Source organism: Stegostoma tigrinum, chromosome 28, assembly GCF_030684315.1.
Source record: "Stegostoma tigrinum isolate sSteTig4 chromosome 28, sSteTig4.hap1, whole genome shotgun sequence".
NCBI lineage: Eukaryota > Metazoa > Chordata > Chondrichthyes > Orectolobiformes > Stegostomatidae > Stegostoma > Stegostoma tigrinum.
In genome coordinates this window covers 11,088,047-11,112,186 of record NC_081381.1, presented here as the reverse complement: position 1 = coordinate 11,112,186, position 24,140 = coordinate 11,088,047, and the positions used below count along the sequence as shown (strand labels likewise).

Below are 24,140 nucleotides of genomic sequence, written 5' to 3'. Positions count from 1 at the left end.
TCTCGGAAAGGTTGTCATATTAATCATCTTTTATAGTTAGACACCGCTAACTGCAACTCACTGCGCCTTCTGATTTAATAGAACAAACGTTAATCCAGTTCTGTTGAGCCAAAAGGAAAACCATGTTTGTCTGTCTGGGGAAGTTACTTGTGCATTTTTGTGCGTTTACAGCCAAATGGTGAATACACCTTCATTGTGTGATCGCACCGACGGCTATCACCCCCTGTTAATTCTTCATTATTCCAGCTGAAAGGAAGGGTAACAAGATCATTTGAGAACTCCGTGAGGATGGCTGTGACTGCCGCTGTATGATTTTCCCCAGGCTGGGGTAGGGTCACACTCAGGGCTACAAGACACGCACGTTAATAGAAACAGCAAATCTTCAGTTCTGATGGTGGAGCAGGACAAACGACTACTTCCAGGCAGAGGACCTTTGGAAAAGGGGGCTTGTGCTTCTTTTTAAGCACACAAGAGGAAAATAGTGTTTCTTGCCCTTCGACATTATGCTCACCGTATCAGTAACTGAACGGGAAAAAGCATGGACTGCGGGGCGTGAAGAAATGAGCAGGGAAATGACCCTGGGGCAAACCACCATAACTGTAAATAGAGAAGTTTCTACGTTTGAGCAAATTTATAATAATCAGGATATATGTAAAATATTGCAGATTCTAGAAATCTGAAACAAACACAGACAGATGGCTGGAGAAACTCAGCAGGCCTGGAAGCATCTGAACTTCTGAAGAAGCCACATGGAATGGTAACCTTAATTCTGGCTAACTCTCTGCACAGATGCTGCCAGACCTGTTTATATCTCCAGCACTTTCTGTTTAAATTTCAGATCTCACCTCCTTCTATTCTTTTAAGGTCCTTCTTAAAACATCCTCCGACACTTCCGCCATCTACAATCCGACCCCACCACCCAATACATTTTTCCATCCCCACCCTTGTCTGCTTTCCGGAGAGACCACTCTCTCCGTGACTCCTATGTTCGCTCCACATTGCCCTCCAACCCCACCACACCCGGCACCTTCCCCTGCAACCGCAGGAAATGCTACACTTGCCCCCACACCACCTCCCTCACCCCTATCCCAGGCCCCAAGATGACTTTCCATATTAAGCAGAGGTTCACCTGCACATCTGCCAATGTGGTATACTGCATCCATTGTACCCGGTGTGGCTTCCTCTACATTGGGGAAACCAAGCGGAGGCTTGGGGACCGCTTTACAGAACACCTCCGCTCGGTTTGCAATAAACAACTGTACCTCCCAGTCGCAAACCATTTCCACTCCCCCTCCCATTCTTTAGATGACATGTCCATCATGGGACTCCTGCAGTGCCACAATGATGCCACCCAAAGGTTGCAGGAACAGCAACTCATATTCCGCTTGGGATCCCTGCAGCCCAATGGTATCAATGTGGACTTCACCAGCTTCAAAATCTCCCCTTCCCCCACTGCATCCCAAAACCAGCCCAGTTCGTCCCCTCCCCCCACTGCACCACACAACCAGCCCAGCTCTTCCCCTCCACCCACTGCATCCCAAAACCAGTCCAACCTGTCTCTGCTTCCCTAACCTGTTCTTCCTCTCATCCATCCCTTCCTCCCACCCCAAGCTGCACCTCCATCTCCTACCTACTAACCTCATCCCACCTCCTTGACCTGTCCGTCTTCACTGGACTGACCTATCCCCTCCCTACCTCCCCACCTATGCTCTCCTCTCCACCTATCTTCTTTACTCTCCATCTTCGGTCCGCCTCCCCCTCTCTCCCTATTTATTCCAGAACCCTCTCCCCATCCCCCTCTCTGATGAAGGGTCTAGGCCCGAAACATCAGCTTTTGTGCTCCTGAGATGCTGCTTGGCCTGCTGTGTTCATCCAGCCCCACATTTTATTATCTTGGATTCTCCAGCATCTGCTGTTCCCATAATCACCTATTTATCCAAACTTCAGTTATCTCTGTTCATCAGGTATTGACCTTATGTTACTTAAAACATGGTGGATAGAGAGTTAGCAAATTATTTTTCAATTTTCCTGAGTTTTGTTTCAATTTTAATCATTTGCCTGTTCATCAATGAAATTAAATGCAAGATGTTATTAGGGATGTAATAGGATGAGGATCACGTTGTAATTCAATTGTTTAACAAGTTGATATTTTTTGAAAGCATTATATTTTTATCAAAGTTTTATTAGAAATGTATCAGTTTTGGAAAATTAAATATGGGTTTCTCTATTCAGGTGAGCTCCAGAAACAACCTGAACACAAGATGTAGAGATAATATGAACTGCAGATGCTGGAGAATCCAACATAACAAAGTGTCGAGCTGGATGAACACAGCAGGCCAAGCAGCATCTCAGGAGCACAAAAGCTGACGTTTCGGGCCTCGACCCTTCATCAGAGAGCACTCTGATGAAGGGTCTAGGCCCGAAACATCGGCTTTTGTGCTCCTGAGATGCTGCTTGGCCTGCTGTGTTCATCCAGCTACACACTTTGTTATCTTGAACTCAAGATGTACATCTTTACACTTTAAAGAAATAAGACCTAACACACTTATGACTGCACACCCCTAATCTACCTTCTGTAAACCTGAGGACATCATAATTCTGCTGTGAATGCCTGAAATTTTAACAATGCCTGCTAACCCATCAGCCTTGTGCTCACTGATCTACATTAGGTGCCTTGATTTTGAAATTCTTGACCCTAATTTCACAATCCCCTGTTTCCGTCATCTCACCCAGCCCAACTATCTTACCGATCTCCGTGCACCCTTCCTTCGAGTAGTATCTGCAGCATCCCCGATTTTAATCACTCAGCTTTGACAGTAGTGCTTTCAGCTGACAATGTCTTAATTTCTTGAATTTCATCTCCAAACCTTTCAGTCTTTCTTCCACTCTTTTCTCTTTAAATATGCCTCTTTGAACAGGCGTTTGATCATCTGTCCCAATATATCTCCTCATGTGGTTCAATATGAAACAGTTTTTGTAATGTTCTTGTGTAGCGCCTTGGGTGCCACATTAAAGATACTATATGAGCACACGTTGTTGTTGAAATACAGCATGAAGTACGAAAAGATACCCAAAAATTTAACTCAGTGGCATCTTAATCTGGGAACATTTAATATTTCAAAATACAATGCTTACTATACAAAATAATCAGGAAAGTTTGCCTGCTGTAGGAATGAGATTGGAAGGCAGAATGACCTCTCTTCTTGAACTTTTCTTAGTTCTAAGGAAGTGACAGTGATGATGATCCTGAATTTTTTTTACAAGAAACTTCCACAGTGCATTGTACTATGTCATGCACACAGATTTTCCTATTAGATTATTATAATCTGAGGTTTGTTTGCTGGAGCAACCACTTTCATTACATCCTTTTAAAAGGAAATTTTATTGCTGATTTCTTAAATATATTGTCAGAAAAAGAGGACGTGCTGCATGAACAGTTACCATTATTAAACTGGCATCATATATTGTACCTCAATAATCTCAAAGATTGGTGTGGGAGAAACTGGTTTGAATTCATTAGATAACAAAGTGTGGATCTGGATGAACACAAGCAGCATCTTAGGAGCACAAAAGCTGATGTTTTGGGCCTAGACCCTTCATCAGAAAAGGGGGATGGGGAGAGGGTTCTGAAATAAGTAGGGAGAGAGGAAATGGCAGATCAAAGATGGATAGAGGAGAAGATAGGTGGAGAGGAGACAGACAAGTCAAAGGGTGGGGATACAACTCATCATCTTCCAACACTTCCGCCATCTACAATCCGACCCCACCACCAAAGACATTTTTCCATCCCCACCCATGTCTGCCTTTCGGAGAGACCACTCTCACTGGGACTCCCTTGTCCGCTCCACATTCCCCTCCAACCCCACCACACCCGGCACTTTCCCCTGCAACCGCAGGAAGTGCTACACTTGCCCCCATACCTCCTCCCTTACCCACACCCAGGCCCCAAGATGACTTTCCACATCAAGCAGATGTTCACCTGAACATCTGCCAACGTGCTATACTGCATCCACTGTACCCTTTGTGACTTTCTCTACATAGGGGAAAGGAGGCTTGGGGACCACTTTGCAGAACACCTACCCTCAGTTTGCAATAAACAACTGCACCTCCCAGTTGCAAACCATTTCTCCTCCCCCTCTCATTCCTTAGAATGCATGTCCATCATGGGCCTCCTGCAGTGCCACAATGATGCCACCCGAAGGTTGCAGGAACAGCAACTCATATTCCGCTTGGGAGCCCTGCAGCCCAATGGTATCAATGTGGATTTCACCAGCTTCAAAATCTTCAGAACCCTCTCCCCATCCCCCTTTTCTGAAGAGGGGGATAGGCTCAAAACATCAGCTTTCCTGCTCCTCTGATGCTGCTTGGCCTGCTGTGTTCATCCAGCTCCACACTTTGTTATCTCGGATTCTGCAGCATCTGCAGTTCCCATTATCTCTGATTGAATTCATGGAACTTTGGCACCAGTACTGGGAAAGGAGAAAGCTGTTCTGATGGGACAGGCTCCACTTGAATCATGCTGGGATCAGGGTCCTGGCAAATTGCATAATGAGGGCTGTATTATGGGCTTTAAACTAATTAACGAAGGGGTTGGTTCAGTTGCATGGAAAATTATGAAAAAAATTAAAGGACAAATTCAGCTTAGCAGAGACTGTTAAAGTTTCCATAACAAATAATAGGCCAGTGAGTACAGAATTGTTCAGGATCTAACTTTGGGCACAACAGATGAGGGGACAACAATGAGAAGGGGCACAGTCAATGCAGGACTGAGGGTGTTGTACTTAAATGCATGCAGTATACAAAACAGGGTAAATGAGCTGCTGGTAGAGATTGAAATTAACAGGTACAATGTTGTGGCTGCAAGGGGAGACATGGGGCAAGGGGATTAGGGCTGGGAACTAAATATCCAAGGATATACGTCCTAATGAAAGGACAGGCTGGTGGACAGAGGGGTGCAGGGATGCCTTGTTAGTAAGAAATGAAAGTAAATTGTTAGCAAGAAGTGATAGGTAGGCATAGAATCAGTGTGGGTAGGCCTGAGAAACGTCAAAGAAGAAAAGACACTTGTGTACAGGTCTCCGAGCAGCAGTCAGGATTTGGTTTGAAAAAAAAGCAGGATGTAGAAAAAGCATGTAAGAAAGGTACCATTACGGTAATCATGAGGAACCTCAATATTGCAAGTGGACTGAGAAAATCAAATTGGTAGCAGATCTCAAGAAAAGGAGTTTGTGGAATGCCAATGAGGTTTTCTTTGGAGCAGCTTGTGGTAGAGACCACTAGGGAACAGGCAATTCTGGATTTGGAAATGTATAACGAGGCAGACTTGATTAGGGAGCTTAAGGTAAAGGAAACCCTGGGGGGGGGGGGGGGCAGTAAAAGCAAAAGAGAAAGCGTACAATGTGATGAAGACCTCTGGAAAGCAAGAGGATTTGGAACCTTTAAAATCCAGCAGAGCATTGCTAAAGAGGCAAGGAGGGGGGAGAAGATTAAATATGTGAATAAGCTAGCTTGTAATATAAAAGAAGATTGCAAGAGTTTTTTTTAGACGTTTAAAAGGAAAGAGAGAATGGAAAAGGCAAGAATGGAAAATGGAGCTGGAGAAGTAGTAATGTGGAACAAAGAAATGGTGGGGGAACTGAAGAGGTACTTTGCATCAGTTTTCGCAATGGAAGATGACGGCCAGGTATCAGAACTTAAAGAGATCCAGAGGGAAAAGAAGGGTATTGTGACCGTCGGTAAAGAGAGGGTGCTGTGGAAGCTGAAAGGTCTGAAGGTGGATAGATCAACTGGACCAGATTGACTACACCCTAAGATAGCTTGAAGAGATTGTGGAGGCATTGGTGGTGATCTTTCAGGAATCATTGGAGTAAGAGACGGTGCTGGAGGACTGGAAAATGGCTAATATAACACCCCTGTTTAAGTAGGGAGGGAGGCAGAAGACAGGAAACTATAGGCCAATAAACCTGATCTTGGTCATTGGCAAGAATTTAGAGTCCATTATTAAGGATGAGATTATGGAGTACTTGGAAGTCCAAGGTAATATAAGGCTGAGTCAGGATGGCTTTGTCAAGGAGATGTCATACTTGACAAATTTGTTAGAATTCTTTGAGCAGGCAATAGGCAAATTAGTTAAAGGAGAGCCAGTGGACATGATTGTTTTGGATTTCCAAATAGTCCCTAACAAGGTGTTGCCCAGGAGGCTGCTAAGTAAAATAAGAGCCCATGATATAGGGATAAGGAACTACTATGGATAGTGGATTGGCTGACTGGCAGAAAGCAGAGAGTAGGGATAAATGAATCTATTTCAGGATTGCATTAACAGTCTAGAACAAGGAACTGAGGGTGTTTTTGCTACATTTTTAGACAACACAAATTTGGGTCAAGGGACAGGTAGTGCTGAGGAAATGGGGAGGCTGCAGAAAGACTTGGACAGTCTCGGGGAGTAGGCAAAGCATTGGCAGGGGGATTACAATGTGGGAAAGTGTGATGTTATGCACTTTGGTATGAAGAATAGAGACGTAGATCATTTTCTAAATTACTTGGAAATCCTAGTTCAGTATTTGCTTAACATTAACATGCAGTTTCAGTTGGGAGTTGGGAAGGCAAATGCAAGGTTAACATTCATTTCAAAGATGGCTAGAATACAAAAGCAGGGATGTACTGCTGAGGCTGTGTAAAGCTCTGGTCAGACCCCTTTGGAGTATTGTGAGCAGTTTTGGGTCCCATATCTAAGGACGGACATACTGGCATTGGAGGGGGTCCAGCGCTGGCTTATAAGAATGATCCAGGAATTGAAGGGCTTGTTATATGAGGGGCAGTTGAGGACTCTGGGTCTGTGCTCAATGGAGTTTGGAAGAATGATGGGGACTCATTGAAACATACGGAATACAGAGAGGCCTGAATAGAGTGGACATGGAGCAGATGTTTCCACTAATAGGAGAGACTAGGACCCAAAAGGCAATTCCTGAGAGGGAAGGAGCGACTCTTTAGAACTGAAATGATAAGGAATTTCTTCAGCCAGAGGGTTGTTAATCTGTGGAATTCATTGCCACGGAGGGCTGTAGATATGTTCTTGATTGAATCATAGAATCCCTACAGTGCAGAAAGAGACAATTTGGTCTATCAGGTTAGCAATGACCACCCAAAAAGCATCCTACCCCCATCCAACCCCATCCAGGTAAACTCACATTAACCCTGGCTAATGCATCTAGCTTACGCATGCTTCCGCATTAAGGAATTTTGCATGGCTGATCCACCTAACCTGCACATCTTTGGATTGTGGGAGGAAACCAGAGTAGCCAGAGGAAACACACACAGACATGAGGAGAATGTGCAAACTCCACACAGTCATCCAAAGCTGGAATCAAACCCAGGTCCCTGGTGCAGTGCGGCAGCAGTACTAACCACTGTGACTGGTAAGGGTTATGGGAAGACGGCAGGAGAATGAGGTTGACAAACATATCAACCATGATGTGGTGGAGTACACTTGATGGGCTGAATAGCCTAATTCTACTCTACATTTTATGGTCTAATCTACCCTTAATGATGGGGCTTTGATATGATAATGTGCAGCGCCAGTACAGTTGAGTGTACATCTGCAACAATAGATTGACCATTTGGCTCATCAAGTCCATGTCAGCTCCCTGTAGAGAAATCCAGTCAATCCCATCACCTGGGATTGCTGATTTTTCCAGAAAAAAAACCACTTCAAGTTTGTTTGGATTTTGAGGGTTCAATATTAGTGAATTATTTTCTACATACAGCACAGGTCTTCAACCATGTGTGCTTAGAGTCTATATATCCAGCATCGAGAATGAGTTATGTTTAATTATGGACATTTTCAGTTCATTTTTGTTTGTAGTTTAATTGCTTAACTTGGACGTACTACGTACTAGTTTTAGGGTGAAATTTGAAGTGAACAAACTTGTCTAGTAAGTTCCATTAACTATTTAAGTTATAACTGTATTCTGTAATCTTATGATTTAAGTTTTTAATCTAAAGCAAAGTAAATTAAATGTTTCCCGGCTTAAGGATCAACACTTGTGTGTTTTGCAAAACAGAAGCGATGCTAATTAATGTATTATGCCAATTAATATAACAAGTGATCTATTAGCAATCTGGCTAAAACACAAACTAAACTCTTCATGGTGAAATGAAACTTTTACGATCAGATTTATTCCCTCCCCAACAACATTTCTAATGCTTGACAGAAATGCTTCACCAAAAAGGTACTTGGGAAATATTTTAATAGGAGGAAGTAGAAAGAAAGAACAAACTTAATGTGTGTGTGAAGGATGAAATTGCTCCGTTTAACGATTTATACTATCACCTTAACACAATTAGCAAAGGTATTGTCAAACATATCCACCAGATCTTGTTAATTAATCATTCCCCAAAAACTGTGTTCATCTTGTAACTTAGGTCATAGAATCAAAATTCACAGAAACAAAGCATCCAGTGCATTAAGTATCCGCTGACTTTTTGAAAAAACTATTCAATTAATCTTGCGCCCATGTTGTCCCCACAGCACTGAAAGCTTTTCCTCTTTGAGCAATTCTCTTTTGAAAGTTATTGTTTATTCAACTTTCAGACAGAGTGCCCCAGATCATAAAAACTCATTGTATTAGAAAGATTTCTTTTAAACTCCTGACCCACCATATTTCATCTCCCCTGTTTTTGGGGAATTATTGTAAGTCTGTGTAGTCCAGTTCCACTCTTGCCTGCATGTGGTTTCAATTTTCTCTCATCATCACTGGCAGGCCCTCACAGACGAGGATAACTCATTTTGAATCTCAGGGTGAATCCACAGGTGGCTGTACAGATCGATGTGGCTACCGCACGTTCTGCTACATTTGTGGCAGAAGATGGCCGTGGGAAGGGGTGGGGTGGGCAGCGCCCTCCTTTTGCAGTTTTCACCTGACTTCCATATCTTCCTGACAACAAATCTCGAGCTGCTGAATGCCTTTCCAGACGCTTCTCCACTTTGGATGATCCTGGACCAGTGATTACCAGTTATAATGCCGCACTTCACCAGTGAAGCCTTGATGGTATCACTGAAGCACTTCCTCTATTCACCTGGGGGTAGATTGCTCTATCCGCTGTATAAAAACCCACCATAATCTTGAACACTTCTAAGAAATCTCCTTTCAGTCTGCTCAAAAAAGAGCTATTCCAGCTTCCACCATCACTCTGCATAATTAGTTCTTTATCCTGACACTGTCTGGTGAATCTCCGCTATACCTATCCCAAGGTTTTGGCATAATTCTTGAGGTGTAGTGCCCAGAGCTGGTTAAAATATGCTGGTGAAGCCAATTCCACAATTTATAAGGTTCACCATAACATTCTAACTTCTGTCCTCTATGGCTCTACTTATAAAATAAAAGCCTTTTTTTTAAACAACATTATACACCAGTCCTTCTACCCTCAAAGATTTATCTATGAGGAGCAGATTTCATTCAGTTCTTGCATATCATTAAAATTGTAACGTTTAGTTTATACTAACTCCTTTCAAAATCTTACATCTTCTATTCTTGTAACGTCATTGTGAATCTCACATTTGCCAAAATGCTGCACAGATACCCATAACTCTATGTTTATTCTGTTCTTGGAGCATCCATTAAAAATGTAAAGGTTCCCCCACCTACTGGGAAAGACTATTTCCTCATTTCCCCACTCCCCTGCATTCACCAGTGACATTAAAAACTAAGGAAAACGTTTGATTTGATTCATTGTCATGCCATGTATCTAAGTATAGTGAAAAGTCTTGTTTTGTCAGCAGTACAGGTAGACCATAGCAATCAAGGATGTACAATCATAGGGTGTTTAGATAGAGTGAGGTATACAAGGTTATGGCTGCACAGGAAATGCACAAAGACAGACTTAGAATTTAGGTTTAAAAGTGCGAACAGATATAAGAAATGTGAGAATAATTACTGTTGTAGAAAGCTTGCAAAGAGTCGACCAGTGTTGGTGTCACCTTGAATCCATTTGTTGAACTATCTCTGTAATACATATTACAGCAAATGTACCTTTTGCACCTGTCATCTTTTAGACTGAGTAGTGAAATTTCAGGAAGTCTTGTGACATAGTGTTAGTGCCCCTACCCCTGATCCAGAAGCCTGGATTCTGGTACCAAGCTGTTGAGGATGCATCTACATTCATAACGTGCTTGAACAGGTTGATTGTCGGTCTTTAAATGCTTTCTGAGTCAGCCATCCTGCAGAAGACAGTGGCAAGCCGCTGCAGTACTTTGCCCATGAGCGTGGAACAATCCAATGGAAATCCATGGCCCAAGACTTGGAAATCAGTACAGGAGAAAAGATTGATGGTCAGAATGACAATTCAATCTGAGGCTTCAGCATGATGAGCTGTTTTACATTAACTGTCACAGTTATTAAAGAACATGATAATCCTTTGCAATGATCCAGACACAATAGTGATACCTTAAAATACTGTGCTAAAATTCCCCATTGTTGCAGTGTTTGGGTGACAGTAGAAATCTCAGTGAATGGCAGTGGCATACTCATTCAAACTGTTGAAAATTTGCATAAAAACAAGGGATATCTGTTGAGTACCAGGATTTCACTGAAAGAAAATCACGAAGGTATAAATGGGGTCTATTTCTTGTTTCTAATGATATCAACAGATATGAGGATACCATACGAATTTGATGTTGAGTTCTAAGTACAGCAAATACGTGGGAACACCATGACCTACAAGTTCCCCTCCAATCCATTCATCATTCTGGCTTGGAAATATATTGCTGTTTCTTCAGTGTTGTGGGGTCAAAATCGAGAATTTCCTCTCTAATGAGATTGTGGATATCCCTGTACCATATGGACTGCAGCAGCTCAAGAAGGCAGCTCGAGGAATGCAATAAATACTAGCCCAGCCAGCAATGCCCATTACCCTGAAGGAAGATGAAATAAAATGAGCGATGATCTGGGAATGACAGAGGAGGCTTAAAGAGCCAAATGGCCTTTTTCTACTCCTGTGTTCCAATGCTCCAGTACATAGTTTATCGAAGCACATAATTTCTCCAATTTAAATTCAGTTCTTGCAATCAACAACAACATTTTAATAGCTTTCTTAATTACTTGCTGTACCTGCATGTTAACATTGTGCAATTCATGCACCCAGATCATTTTCAGAGCTCTGCAATCTGCCACTATTTAAATAATAAGTTTCTTCCTTACTCTTCCTAAAAGATTTGAAATTTCACTTTTTTTTTACTTTATACTGCATTTGCCAGATCTTTGCCCACTCAGGTAACTTATCTGTACATATTTATAGCTTCCTCATGTCCTTTTCACAACTTGCTTTCTTAACTGTCTTTTTGTCATGAGTGAATTTAACTTTGGTCCACTTATCCAAGACATTTGTATAAATTGTAAAAAGTTGATGCTCCAGCACTGATCTTATGACTATGAAAACGGCTTACTGTATTTTCCTGTTAGCCAGCCAATCTTCAATCCATTTCAATGCACTATCCTATTCACCAGGAGCTTTATTTTCTCCAATAATCTTTGGTATTCACATTATCAAATACTTCCTGGAAATTTAAATGCAATATGGTTACCTGTTCCCCATTATCCAAGGCATGTTACTTCCTCAAAGAACTCCAACAACATGGTTAAAAATAATTTCCCTTCCCAAAAACATCTTGGCTCTGCCTGAGCACCTTGAACTGTTCTAAATGCCCTGCTACGTCTTTAATAACATTTTGTAAAAGCTTTCCTTTGGCTGATGTTAAGCTAACTGACCTGTAATTTCTTGCTGCCTCCTTCCTTGGAAAATTAAAAATCACGCATCAACCAATCAACACTAGGCAATTCTTTTAAATGCCTGGGACAAATTCAGTCAGAATGAGGAGACTGGTCAGTCTGTAGTTCCAACAATTTGCTCAGTGCCAATTCCTTGGTAATTGTAATTTTCTTGAGTTACTCCATCTCTACCATTTCTTGATTTATGACTATCTCTGGGGTATTATGGTAAAGACTTCTGCCCAGTATACCAGTTTAATCAATGTTGTTGTATCCGTATTTTCTTTTATTAATTTTCTTGACTTGTTTTCTGTAAAGTTAGTTCTTAACTTGTTTCCTTATTTAAAAACTAGGAACTTTTACCATGGAACAGAGGGACGTCAGGGTTCACGTGCATAATTTTCTGAAAGTGGCCAGGCAAGTTGGAATAGTTTAGAAGATTTATCAGCACCTTGGATTTATAAATAGGGGCATAGAGTATAAAAGCGAGGAGGTGATGCCATTCACAAGCCATTGGTCAGGCCACATTTGGAGTATTGTGTTCAGTTCAGGGCACCTTATTTAAATAAGGATGTTAAAATTTTGGAGAGAATGCAAAGGAGATTTATTAGAATTATACCAAGAATGAGAAATTTTAGATGCAAGGGAAGATTACAGATACTGGACTTATTCTTCTTGGAACAGAGAAGATAAAGATGTGACGTCACTGAGCTGCTCAAAATTGTGTACATGTTTGACAGGATGAAAAAGGATGTCTAATTCAAGTACACTGTGCTATAGCACATGGATACCGTTGTTATTTTTGTGCTGTTATTTTAAAGAAACAAAATCATGTGGCTATTATCCCCTTTACTATTACAGTCATAGAGCCTTAGAGTCTTAGATTCATACAACACAGAAATGGACCCTTCAGTCCAACCAGTCTATGCCAAACATAATTCCAAACTAAACTTGTCCTGCCTGCCTGCACCTGGCCCATCCTGATCAACTTCTTTTGTTTTAATTTGTTTTAGGTTACAATATGCCATTAATGTATTTGCCAGGGCAAAGATTATCAGAGCATAAAATTTCACACTAAAATTTAGATATGGGACAGAAGAAGTAATGAAAGTTAATAAACAGGTGGGGGGGAGTGGAGTTGTGGATAGTGCGGAAGGATGTTGCAGGTTACAGAGGGACATAGATAAGCTGCAGAGATGGGCTGAGAGGTGGCAAATGGAGTTTAATGCGGAAAAGTGTGAGGTGATTCACTTTGGAAGGAGTAACAGGAATAGAGAGTACTGGGCTAATGGTAAGATTCTTGGTAGTGTGGATGAGCAGAAAGATCTCGGTGTCCGTGTACATAGGCCCCTGAAAGTTGCCACCCAGGTTGATAGGGTTGTTAAGAAGGCATACGGTATGTTAGGTTTTATTGGTAGAGGGATTGAGTTTTGGAGCCATGAGGTCATGTTGCAGCTGTACAAAACTCTGGTGCGGCTGCACTTGGAGTATTGCGTAGAGTTCTAGTCGCCGCATTATAGGAAGGATGTGGAAGCATTGGAAAGGGTGCAGAGGAGATTTACCAGGATGTTGCCTGGTATGTAGGGAAGGTCTGATGAGGAAAGGCTGAGGGACTTGAGGCTGTTTTCGTTAGAGAGAAGAAGGTTAAGAGGTGATAGTGGTAGAGGTGATAGAGGTGACCTAATAGAGACATTCAAGATGGTCGGAGGTTTAGATAGGGTAGACAGTGTGAGCCTTTTTCCTCGGATGGTGATGGCTAGCACGAGGGGACATAGCTTTCAATTGAGGGGTGATAGATATAGGACAGATGTCAGAGGTAGGTTCTTTACTCAGAGTAGTCAGCACGTGGAATGCCCTGCCTGCAACAGTAGTAGACTCGCCAAGTTTAAGGGCATTTAAATGGTCATTGGATAAACATATGGATAATAATGGAATAGTGAAGGTTAGATGGGCTTCAGTTTGGTTCCACAGGTCGGTGCAACATCGAGGGCCGAAGTGCCCTGCATTGCGCTGTAGTGTTCTATGTTCAATGTTCTATGTTCTATAACATCTGATTAAAGTTGAAGCGATACACCAGGACAATAACAGGTACCTAAAGCTGCAGTTGAAGCCAGTTTTTATATAGCTTTGGTTAACATATCTGAACATTTTGTTTCTAGCCTTAGGAAATTTGTTAATTCACTGCTGGGGTTCTAATCTTTCTGACATTTGACAGCTGTGGAAACTACAGTAGAATGATTGTGTGGAATGTGAATGACCTCCTTTGTGACACTATCCACCTTGGAACCCATTCATTTTCTCATTACTGTAAACATGACATGGTATTATTCTAAATAGATAAAACAAAATCGTAAAAGATTCTGAGGTTTTCTAGTGGTAAGAAACAATCAGTACTTTAACAGTGTGGATCTGATATAATTACTGGAGGAATAGACTTAGCCAAGCATCAATGACTACATTTGTACAGTGATTTTAACTTATTAAATATCGCCAAGACACCTCAAAGAGAAATTATAAAACCAAAATTTGGCACCAGTCTACATGAGGAGTTAATGTGGCACATGACCAAGAAGAATGGCCGGAGAGATAAAGTTTATGGAGTGTCATAAAGGAAGAAAGACAAATAGTGAGGCTTGGAGGAATTCTAACGTTTAGGGCTTTGGTAGCTGAAGGCATAGCTACCAAAGGTGGAGCGATCAACATCGGGGATGTTCAAGAGGCTAGAGTCAGAGATGTATCAATTTCTCAGAGCGCTGTGGGGTTGGAGAAAAACATAATTTTAGATGGGCTGAGGCTGTGAAGTGATTTGAAGGGAGATCTGAGGTCATGTAGGTATCTGTAAAGAAGGATGTAAATTTTAAAATTGAGCTTTTGCTTACCTAAAGTATTACCAATATTCAAATTTAGTTTGTGTTTTCGTTAATGAGTTTAAAGTTTCAATATCAAAGCCTTTAGTTGTGAAAATTAGCATTGTTATCAATATTCTACTTAGAATCTATAGACCTTTTCTGGTTGTTAAGGCTTTTTATGAAAGAAATACATGAAAGGTTAAAAATTTATCAGCCACATCATTGTGATGGCATAAAGCTGAAACCACTTGTGATCAGCACACCAAACATGGAGAGTACTTTAAGCGCTGAGAACTGAATAATTCCCAAGAGAAGCAGAGTAAAGGAATATCCTCCTTCAGCTTCATTTTCATGTCAAGATGGGTCATGATGTCTTGTGGTTTGACTATCACAACAGTTCTCTAGCTAGAGAGTGAGCATACCTCTAAACATTTTTAGAAGCTGGCTTTTGGACATTTCTAGTATCAGCTGATATTCTGCAATGAGCAAAGTTACACTGGTAAGATTATTTTTGGTAAGATTTTTGCAGTATGTGTCACCATTGTTCAGGATTCAACCCTGGTCTGTGTGCTCTAGTGGACTTTGATTTTTGTGCCAGTGTGCTGTAAAGATCACCAAAGAAGCATGGACTACCCACCCCTGCAACATAAATAAATGATTTTCTTTCACTCAGTGCTGGAAGCCAGTCTGTAGGCCAGTTTAAAAGAAAACAGGACAAAGAATTTCAGCTAAACAGCAAAGTCAAGAGTCTCAAAATTGATTGCTCAACTATCAATGCCCCACGATCTGTCTTCTGTGGGCTTACCTCTCATTTGTAATGTGCGCATTGCATCATTATTTCTTCTTGTATTTCGTAACTGTAGTGATTGTAACAAGGTCAGTCAGGTGGATCTCTTAAAACATGTGTTCCCTGATTGAGGCTGTTACTCTCGTCAAAACAGGGAGCCCTGGCTGACACACATAAGCAAAAGTGTCAGAGGTTCTGTTCACCCTAAGATCTGGCTCTGAGGGAGCTGCATCAGTGTCAAAGACTCTCCACATGAAAGTAAAGGGTGACTTGGTGATGAGATACTGACCTCTGTGGAGTTATTTCAGTGGTGACAAGGGACAAGCACGCTGCTAAAGAAATTTGCTTGCAATAGTTATCTTTGAGTTGGAGGTAAGCATTTCTGGCATCATGTTATGATTTGGGAATCTTGACTCGTTCGATCCTGCAGTTGAAGACTGGGCCCAGTATGTGGAAAGAATGCAATTTTTTTCTGGGCAAATGACATTCGGGCAGATGGAAATTAATGAGTAATTCTCCTGACAGCTTGTGGACCTGCAGCCTTTTTGCTTATTAGGAGTCTAACATTCCCTGAGGCACCAGATACTAACATGGGAACAATGGTTAAAAAAAAATTGTGCACATCTTTTGCAATATACTAACTCCTAGAAGTGTTGGTCACAGATAATGGGCCATCGTTTACTGGTGGGGAATTTGGGAACTTCTTAAAGTTGACTAGTATTTGTCACTTAAGCATAGCTCCATACCATCCATATCCAGTGGTCTGGCAGAAAGAGCCATGATTAAAGGAACAGCCTACAGTTTTATTAGATACCAAACAGTCCTGGCTCCTATTTTGTTATAATAACAGGGACAACTCCAGAAGAATTTGTTAATGGGGAGTAGCCTCTGCACCAGGTTAATTCTGATATTCCTGGACCTGCGTGGGGGTATGGGAGGCAATGGTGTCAGGAAAGCCAATGCCAGACACATGACTCTACTAAACGAGAGACACAGTTTACTTTAGGGTTGAAGTTTGGTGTAGGAACCACATGAATGTCCCTGTATAGGTAAGAGGCATGGTTGAAGCGAGGCCAGGTCCGTTGGCGTGTATAGTTCGGGTAGGTGTGATGTCCCAAACAAGCATGTGGACCATATGAAAGCTGCAAAATGGAAAACAGGGCAGGAGCAAAATGTGCCCACCTCCTCATCCTCTTTGTCAAGCATTGAATTTTAGAGACAGCGGATGTCGCTGTCTTGATGCCTTTGCTGTCTGAACAGGAGAATGAATTCCTTCTGAGACACTCCGGACATAAGAGGCAAGCAACCATGCATTACACACCACCCATATCAGAGGCAGAGTCGGAGGAACATGATCAGGCGCTAAAATGCCCCAGGAGGAGCTGCAAAAAAGAAGAACTGGCCTATGTCCTTGGACTCAGAGGGGAAGGGATGTAGTGATTGTAAGGAAGTCAGCCAGGTGAACCTCATAGAGTATGGGTTCCCTGATTGGGGCTGTTAATGTGGTCCAATCAGAGAGCCCTGCCTGACAGATATAAACAGGAGTGCAAGTGGTTCTGTTCACTCTGAGAGCTGGCTCTGAGGGAGCTGGATCAGTGTCCAGGACTTTCCACATGTAAATAGGTGATTTGATGACAGGATACTGACTCTCCCAAGTTATTTCACTGACCTCTGATGATTCTTCACCTAATTGGTGTAATTGTAATGTAGAATTCCTTTGTTTTTCTTCTTCACCTGGATGAGCACCTTCTAATAAATAAATTACGTACCTATTCTTCCTACCTGTTTGCACTACCTTACATTTTTCTATTTTGAACTTCAGTTGCCAATTATTTGCCCATTTTGCAAGTTTATGAATGTCCTCCAGTCAATGGTCGCAGTCCTCTTCAGTACTGATATCTCCAACCCCACATCTGCAATGTGATTTGTATTCTAAACTTCAAATTGTTAACGTATACTGTGAGCAACTTGGTTTCCACTGCGGTGCCGACTTGAGAAGTGTCAGCACAAAATCCAGGCTAGCTCTACAGTCTAATGCGGAGTATGCAATGCATTGTTGGACCTACTAATTTTCAGGTGAGACATTAATCCAAGTCTCTGCCTGCTCTTTGGGTTGATGTAAAAACTGTGGTACTAGTGCAAGATGAGTTCTTCTTGTTGGCTTGCTCAATATATGTTTCTCCAAACATTCGTTTGGTGGTACAGAACTTAAGTGTTGCTGAAAAAAGACAAATTCTGTTGAAGTTTTTTTTCTCTGACAGCGTTTCTCCAACACTCTTACATCATTAAGTTGTGAAATCTCCAAGGCAATGACTCAACCAATCATTCATTCATTCATTGACAGTTCCTTATAGATGAGGATGACTCTCTTCCGTACTCAGGGTGAGTCCATTGGCGGTTGTGCTGACCGATATGGCTTTACAGGCTCTGTTACACTGGGGTAGACGGTGGTCGCAGGAAGACTACACTTGGCAGGCAATCAGTAGTCTTCTCTCATCAGTATAAAAGTTGGCTTAATCTTTAAATTGGTATTCTTTGTGAATTGCCCTAGGGAGTACAAGAGGAAAAGCCTCCACTGAGTTTGTGAGAATGTAAGAACTGCCAATGCTGGAGTCAGAAAAAATAGTGTGGATCTGGAGGAACACAGCAGGCCAGGCAGCTTTTTCTGCCATTTCTGAAGAAGGGTCCCGACCTGAAACGTCAACTTTCCTGCTCCTCCGATGCTGCCTGGCCTGCTGTGTTCCTTCAGCTCTAAACGGCATTATCCACTGAATTTGTCTTTTTCAGCAGATTATTTATTCCTCAGAAAGCATCAGAAAAAAAATTAATATGGGATTGTAGCTTGTGGAACCTTGCTGTGTACAAATTGTTACAATTGTGATTGCACTTCTCATGTACTTCATTGGTTGTAATGTGTTTTTGAATGTTCAGAAGTTCTTAAAATGCACTATATACATGTGAGTCTTTCTTACAATATATGAACATACCTAACTTTCTAATCAATTTCTATTTTAGCTTCTTTTCACAGTTATAAAATGATAAGGAAATCAATATTTGCACTATTCATGATACAAGTAAACATGCTTCAGGTCAGTCAGTACTTGTGGACAGAAAAAGTCAACATTTTCTACACAGCCTTTTTTTGGATTATTAAACACTACCAAGCATTTCTTAAAAACATCATTCCTGAATGACAAAACTGCTGGGACACTGAAATATAACTGTGTTATAGAAAGTAAAAGGATCTTCAAAAGTAGATTTTCAAGATATCAGATCTCGTTAAAGTTGCTTGTCTATTAAAATATTGATGAGTCAAATATCCCAAGACAAGTAAAGGTTTATTTATCGTTGATACACTCTGCAAAGGAGAATATTGTACATTTTAATGTACAAGACAGTGCAGAATATCAGATGAACTTTATGGGAAAATATATACTTGAGTTCTGATGTAAATAGTATATTACCAAGAAACACATTTATTAGCAAAAGTCAAACTTGGGATCTACAGCTTAATCCTTGGAAACAAAGCTAATTATAGTTTTTAAATAAATGGCAATATTCTGCACTGTCTGTTTACATGATATTAACTGGTGGAAAACTAGATGAACTATTTTATTTCTTTAAACAACTTGTTTTGGTTATAAATAAATGTAGGAAACACAAGAAACATTCAGCAGGATGGGCAGCATCTAACCAGTCCTCTGGGAGTGAGCTGAGTGTTGGACGGGCTGGTAAGATGGAAATTGGACATATGAAAATGTCCCATCATGCATAGGAAGACTGTATTCCTAACAACCTCCTACCTGGGACTCCATCTCACGTTGGAAATAGCCATCCAACTGATCTGCCTCCTTGATCTGAGCACATTTGTATAAAAGATGCCAAGTTGCTCATTGAGGGGAGACACTTCATAGAGAGGCTTCCTCCCCCTCTCCCTGAAATCTCAGAAGCATCCACCTCCACCAGTGACACTGCCAGTCCTGCAAAGCTATGATTGAGCTGGCAGCTCAGACAGGCTTGTCGCTGTTCATTAATGGTACATGGTGCCAGTTGCAACCTCATAGTCAGCTGCTGTGAGTAAATCCCATTCCAGTCACCCACTGGTTTTCCCTCACTTGGTCCCAGCAGCAGGACACATGGTATACCAGTAAAATTCCCATTGGAGATGACAGGACTTTCAGATCTGTCACGGTTCGTTACAACTGCAAAAAAGGCCCAGTTCCTAAAAAGTTCTATTAGGAGACTTAGGTGACATTGTCTGGGCCTACATTTATTGCCCATACCTAGTTTTCCTTTGAGAAGGTGGTAGTGTTATGGATTAGACCAAAAACTCAAAATATATTAAGAAGATAGTGTAGAGCCTAACTTTTTCTTATTTTAAAGGCAAGTGCCATGTTAACAAAGTGTGGAGCTGGATGAGCATAGCAGGCCAAGCAGCATCTGAGGAGGACAAAAGCTGACGTTTTTTGTGTTCTGGAGGCGATGGCCGGATGGTTAATCCAGAGACCCAGATGACATCTTGGGGACCCAAGTTTAAATCCTGTGATGGCAAATGGTGGAATTTGAAGCTAGACTGCCAATTGTTGGAAAAACCCATCTGGGTCACTAATGTTCTTTAGGGAAGGAAACTGCCATCCTTACCTGGTCTGGGCTACATGTGACTCCAGACCCACAGCAATGTGGTTGACTCATAACTGCCCTCTGGGCAATTAGGGATGGGCAATAAATACTGCCTGGTCAGTGACTCCCTCATCCTGTGAATAATTTTTTAAAAATTGGTCAAACTATCAGATTTGAAACAAAATGCACTTTATTCACACACTACCGCTAAAACACAACAAAAATAAGAAATTGGAATAATAACTCTACTGGAAAACTTAACAGACCAATAGATTATTTAACTACTAAACAGTAACTGTTCCAATACAGTCACATCCTAAAAACACACCCTCGGTGAAAGTAAACTGAAAAAGAGATTGTCTCACAAGCAAATCTTAAGTCCAGGTAGAAAAACATCGAGAAAACTCAGAGAGAGTAACAGAAAGAGATGTATTGCAGCTTCCAAACCCAGCTTCAACTGCTTCTGAAAACCTGAAACTAAAAACCCTTATTCTGCGTGAGCTTGACCCCAATTATTCAGGCTGCTTCTGTTCCAACTTTTTTTAAAAAACCCAAGGGCTCGTAAGTTGTTTATTGGTTGGAAACAGACAGATCAGCGCCTCCCTCTTAAAACCTCTCTTCAAAAATAGTACAAAATACACCTGTTAAAACCATAGAGTTATCATCATAGTGAGTTGCCTTCTTGAACTGCTGCAGACAATCCGCTGTAGGTTGAGCCACAATGCCCTTAGGGAGGGAATTCCAGGATTTTGACCCAGTGACAGTGAAGGAATGGCGATATATTTCCAAGTCAGGATGTTGAATGGCTTGGAGGGGAACTTGCAGGTGGTGTTGTTCCTATCTATAACAAATATCAAGAAAGTAGAAAAGCAGGGGAAAAAAGAGAAAAGAATGAAAGGGAAGGTGTGCGAGAAAGAGATGAAGTGACAAGTGGGATGTTAGTGCAAGGCTTGAGGAGGTGGTGATGCGCAAAGCAAAATAACAAAGGAGGAAGCAGAGGAGGTGGAAATTGGAAAAACACAATCATTAGCAGCAGCTGCTGTCTGAAAAAATGAGAGTAGTGCTCATGATCAGGAATTATTGAACTCAGTGTTGAATGCAGAAGCCAGTAAATGTCAAATTGGCAGATGAAGTGCTGTCCCCACAGTTTACATTGTGCTACGTCGGCTTCATTAGAACAATCCAGGATGTTGATGACAAGGAGTGGGCAGAGAATTAAAATGACAGGCACCCAGAAACTTTCAAATAGATTTAATGCAGACCCTTAGTGAAGAAATAAAATACAGGAGTCAATTCTGCAAATAATAAAATAAATCTTGCAATTGTACGGTTCCAATTTTTATGCATCATCTCCACTGTTAAAATGACTGACATTAATGTTATGGCTACTTTGGAGATAATGCTTTTGCTGTACACAAGTATAAAATAATATACTTAGTATGATATTTCACAATAAATAAGACAGACAGTATTGTGTTTCCTACGGGAGATTATGTTATTTGCTACAGAACATGAATGGAAAATATGAATTATCTGTATGAAAATATGAACTATATTGATACATCCACACCTCTGGCCAACAGCCTAAGTATTTTAATTGGTATAATATAATCTTTAAGTATGTTCACACAACATTAGATATAGACAGTAATCAGCTCCTACACTTGGCAGGCCAGTGCCAAAATTGGAAGAGCTGCCCCTCAAACTAGTCAAGTAACAGCCTGATATATCCATTCTGTTGGAATCATATGTTAAATACAATGTCCCAGACAACACCATCACCAGTCTTTGGTATTCTCCAACCCTAGTTTTCTTTGAGAAGATGGCGGTGAACTTCCTTCTTGAACTGCTGCATTCCATTTGGTTCAGGTAGACCCACAATGCTGTTAGGCAGAGAGTCCCAGAGTTTTGACACGATGATACTGAAGAAATGATGATATATTTCCATGTCAGGATGGTGAGCGGCTTGAAGGGGAACTTGCAATTGGTGGCATTCCCATGTAACTGCTACTTTTGTCCTTCTTGATGGTAGAGATTGTGTGTTTGGACGGTGCAGTCGAAGAAGCAATAGTTAAATTTCTGCAGCACATTTTGCAGATAGTACACACTGCAGGTGTTGAGTGTTGGTGGTGGGAGAATGAATATTTGTGGAGTTGATATAATTGTTAAAAGTTGGGATTAGAAATACTCAATAATGCCTTCAGAGCTTTCATTTAATGCTTCCTTTGACCTTAATGAGACACACCCCAGACCCAAGCTCTCCATTGAGGATTCACTTTGATGAGTAAGTGTCAAACATTCTGGCTTTAGGATCATCCTAACCCAGTTGTGATTGCCTCAATTCGGTGCAGAGTTTTGCTGTACTGGTTTGGGAAGTGCCTCAGTGTCTGGAATTTTGGCCTTACATCTGGTCTCCAGAAGCCTCTGAAGGTAACTGCAGTGAAATGCTTGGAGTAATGCTGACTCCAGTCCAAACTTTGCATGCAAAGAGCAGAGTGGGCAGGTCTTTTGCTGTACAGAGCCTTCGTTTTGTAGGCAGGCTTATTCCTATTCAGTCCCAGAGTTATTTACAGAGCCTTCCAAAAGCTGCATGCACTACCTCAGAGTATGATGGAGGCTTCCAAAAGAGAAATTGATAATTGGATGTGCATGTGAAGAGAAAACCTGAAGGACATAGGGAAGGGGAGTGGGTATTGTTGCTGGCTAAATTGCTCTTTGGCAGGTCCAACATGGAATGGCTGTTTTTTGTGCTGTAATCATTCAGTGTCTCCACATTTCCACTCAACAGTAACATTTTCAAAGGATATGACATAGTGGCAGTTTGTTTTTCACTTTGGCCTGCCTAAGCACTAACAGCTAAGTTGAAAACCAGAATGTGGACACTGACTAAATTCATTTTTTGTAACTCAGAGGCTCAGAAGCCAACAATAGCACCTCTATCTTGTCAAAAATAGCTAACTCCATAGATGTCAGAGTCTAAGACTTTACTGGTCTGTATGACTTAACTACATGCTGTCTTATCAGATTAGTGGCATGTTGGTTGCATTTTGCTATGTCTTTGCCTAAAAGTTGAACTTACTTTATTGCCTGAAATAAATCTTTCTTTTAAAACAGGGCCATTGCTGACCTTGGCGATTATATAACCACTGATATAGAAATTTCTTGGTTACCAAACCTGGATGATTTAATGAAGGGATATGCTCGGAACTTTCGACCAGGAATAGGAGGTAAGCCCCACAAGATCAAGACAAACAAAATAATAGCACCTGTTAACTCAAGAAGTAAGACCAACCCACTGAAAATTTATATTCAGACACTTAAAATATGGTATTTAGTGGGCACTTGGCAAACAGGAACCTTCCCTGCTTTGTAAGCTTGACCTTACACGGCTGATAATTTCCTGACTGATAATGATCAGAAAGTTGTAGACAAAGTGCAGTTGAATTTCTGATTTGCTGCAAATGGAGAAGGCTTTTACTGGTTGTACTCATTTATAGAATTACCCCATTTAGTATAGCCCTCAGATTTGACTCTTAATAAAATAGTCAAGGAAATAAATCCCAAACAGCTGAGAACAATACAATCCCAAATAAATCACTTGGACCATTTCACCAGTGACATGTGTAATTATATACAATAGCATTATTTAACACATTTGAACTGGGAGCCTCAAAACCTACAATGAACCCAGCGGCTTATTTCTTTCCTGTCCTCTTTGTCTGAAGTTGCTAACATGGCAGCACATCACAGCATGTCCAACTATTTCCTCATCCAATAGGAATACAGTCGCAATTGCATTGGCGGTCGGTGGATAGCATTCAGGAGTAGGAACTGAGGAGTGGCAGATGGAGTTTAATTTGGGTAAATGCAAGGTTTTGCATTTTGATGAAACAAACAAGGACAGTAAAGATTTGGAGGGAAATGGGCCAAGCGCAGGCAGATGGGACTAGTTTAGTTTGGGAATATGGTTGGCATGGATTGGTAGGACTAAAGGGTCTGTTTCCATGCTGTATGACTCTGTGGTTCCATAACCTCTTTTTGGATTATGTCCTTCTTTGATTAATGAAAATGTGTTTAAACCATTCAACACTGATGAAAAATTAAACCCAGGGCCTCTTTGCC

At 41.3% G+C, this 24,140-nt stretch overlaps 1 protein-coding gene across 4 annotated transcripts in view; it reads left to right on the top strand.

Annotated features, from left to right (window-relative positions):
* gabrd (gamma-aminobutyric acid type A receptor subunit delta) overlaps window positions 1–24,140 on the top strand; it is a 54,132-nt gene that overhangs the window by 1,590 nt on the left and 28,402 nt on the right. For 3 of the 4 annotated variants that reach the window (XM_048561890.2, XM_048561889.2, XM_059655678.1), the window contains exon 2: window positions 23,133–23,245. The exons of the other annotated variant lie outside the window; for it this stretch is intronic. In XM_048561890.2, the coding sequence (XP_048417847.1) occupies window positions 23,133–23,245 (113 nt within the window). The remainder of the gene's footprint in view (window positions 1–23,132; window positions 23,246–24,140) is intronic. 4 annotated transcript variants of the gene reach the window in all.